Here is a 1,089-nt window from a genome sequence, read left to right as displayed (position 1 = left end):
CGCCCGCTGACTGCTGCGGCTCACCAACACGGCGGGGCCACACTGTGCTGAGTGCCAGCCCGGCTACTACGGGGACGCCACGCGGCACAGCTGCAGGCGTGAGTACCCATGGCCAGGCCCAGACAGACCCGCCTCCAGGGCCCAGCGTGTCCCTGGGAACCCTGCGCATCCATGGTTGCCCTTGCTCCTGCATAGTCCCTGCAGCCCTGCCCTACACCGGGCTGTCTCCTCTGCCCAGCCCTGCTGCTGCGGCCCCATCTTTGTCCCCATGCCCAACTCGTCCCATCCCATCTAGATCCTCATCTCGTGCCCATTGCTGTCCTTGTTGCCATCCCATCACCACTGCCACCCTGACTCTGTCTCCATCCCATCCTTATCCCATCACTACCCTGACCCTGTCCCTGTCCCGTCTCCATCCCATCCCCATCAGTGGTCCTCATGCTGTTCCCATCCTACCTCCATCCAGTCTCCACCGTGTCCCTGCCCAATCTCCGTCTCAGTCCTGCCTCCACCCTCACCCATCACCATCCCTGTCCTGTCCCTGCCTGTGTCCCCATACCACCTGCAACCCCATCCCATCTCCATCTGAATCTCATCCCCATCCCATCCCTGTCCTCATCCTGTCCCCATCCCCATCCCCACTCCATGCCTGTCCGATTCCAGGTTGCTCCTGCAATGCGCTGGGCACCGACGCCAGCACCTGCGGGCCCCAGCAGTGCCAGTGTGACGGGCGCAGTGGGCAGTGCCACTGCCTACCTCATGTGGAGGGCCAGAACTGCGACCGCTGCAGTCCCAACTTCTGGAACCTGGGCAGTGGGCAGGGCTGCCAGCCCTGTGCCTGCCACCCCCAGCACGCCCTGACACCCGCCTGCAACCAGGTTAAGTCAGGGCCAGGGCGCGGGGGGCTGGGCTGGGACTGGGGGTGTGCTGCAGTGCTAGCCGTGGTCGTGCCGTGTCTTTCAGTTCACGGGGCAGTGCTTGTGCCGGCCAGGCTTTGGGGGCCGGACCTGCGCTGACTGCCAGGAGCACCACTGGGGCGACCCACGGCAGCAGTGCCGAGGTGAGAGCCGGTGCTGGTGGGGGTCCGTG

At 65.5% G+C, this 1,089-nt stretch overlaps 1 protein-coding gene across 1 annotated transcript in view; it reads left to right on the top strand.

The window, feature by feature from the left end:
- Positions 1–1,089, top strand: part of LAMB2 (laminin subunit beta 2) — a gene marked incomplete at its 5' end in the record, with an annotated part of 27,416 nt that overhangs the window by 18,515 nt on the left and 7,812 nt on the right. Inside the window, 2 exons of the mRNA XM_035903810.1 lie at positions 664–878; positions 964–1,060. Of these exons, the coding sequence (XP_035759703.1) occupies positions 664–878; positions 964–1,060 (312 nt within the window). The remainder of the gene's footprint in view (positions 1–663; positions 879–963; positions 1,061–1,089) is intronic.

The sequence above is a fragment of the Egretta garzetta genome, unplaced genomic scaffold (genome assembly GCF_000687185.1).
Source record: "Egretta garzetta isolate BGI_Z169 unplaced genomic scaffold, ASM68718v1 scaffold91, whole genome shotgun sequence".
NCBI lineage: Eukaryota > Metazoa > Chordata > Aves > Pelecaniformes > Ardeidae > Egretta > Egretta garzetta.
This window is presented reverse-complemented; position numbering and strand designations above follow the sequence as displayed.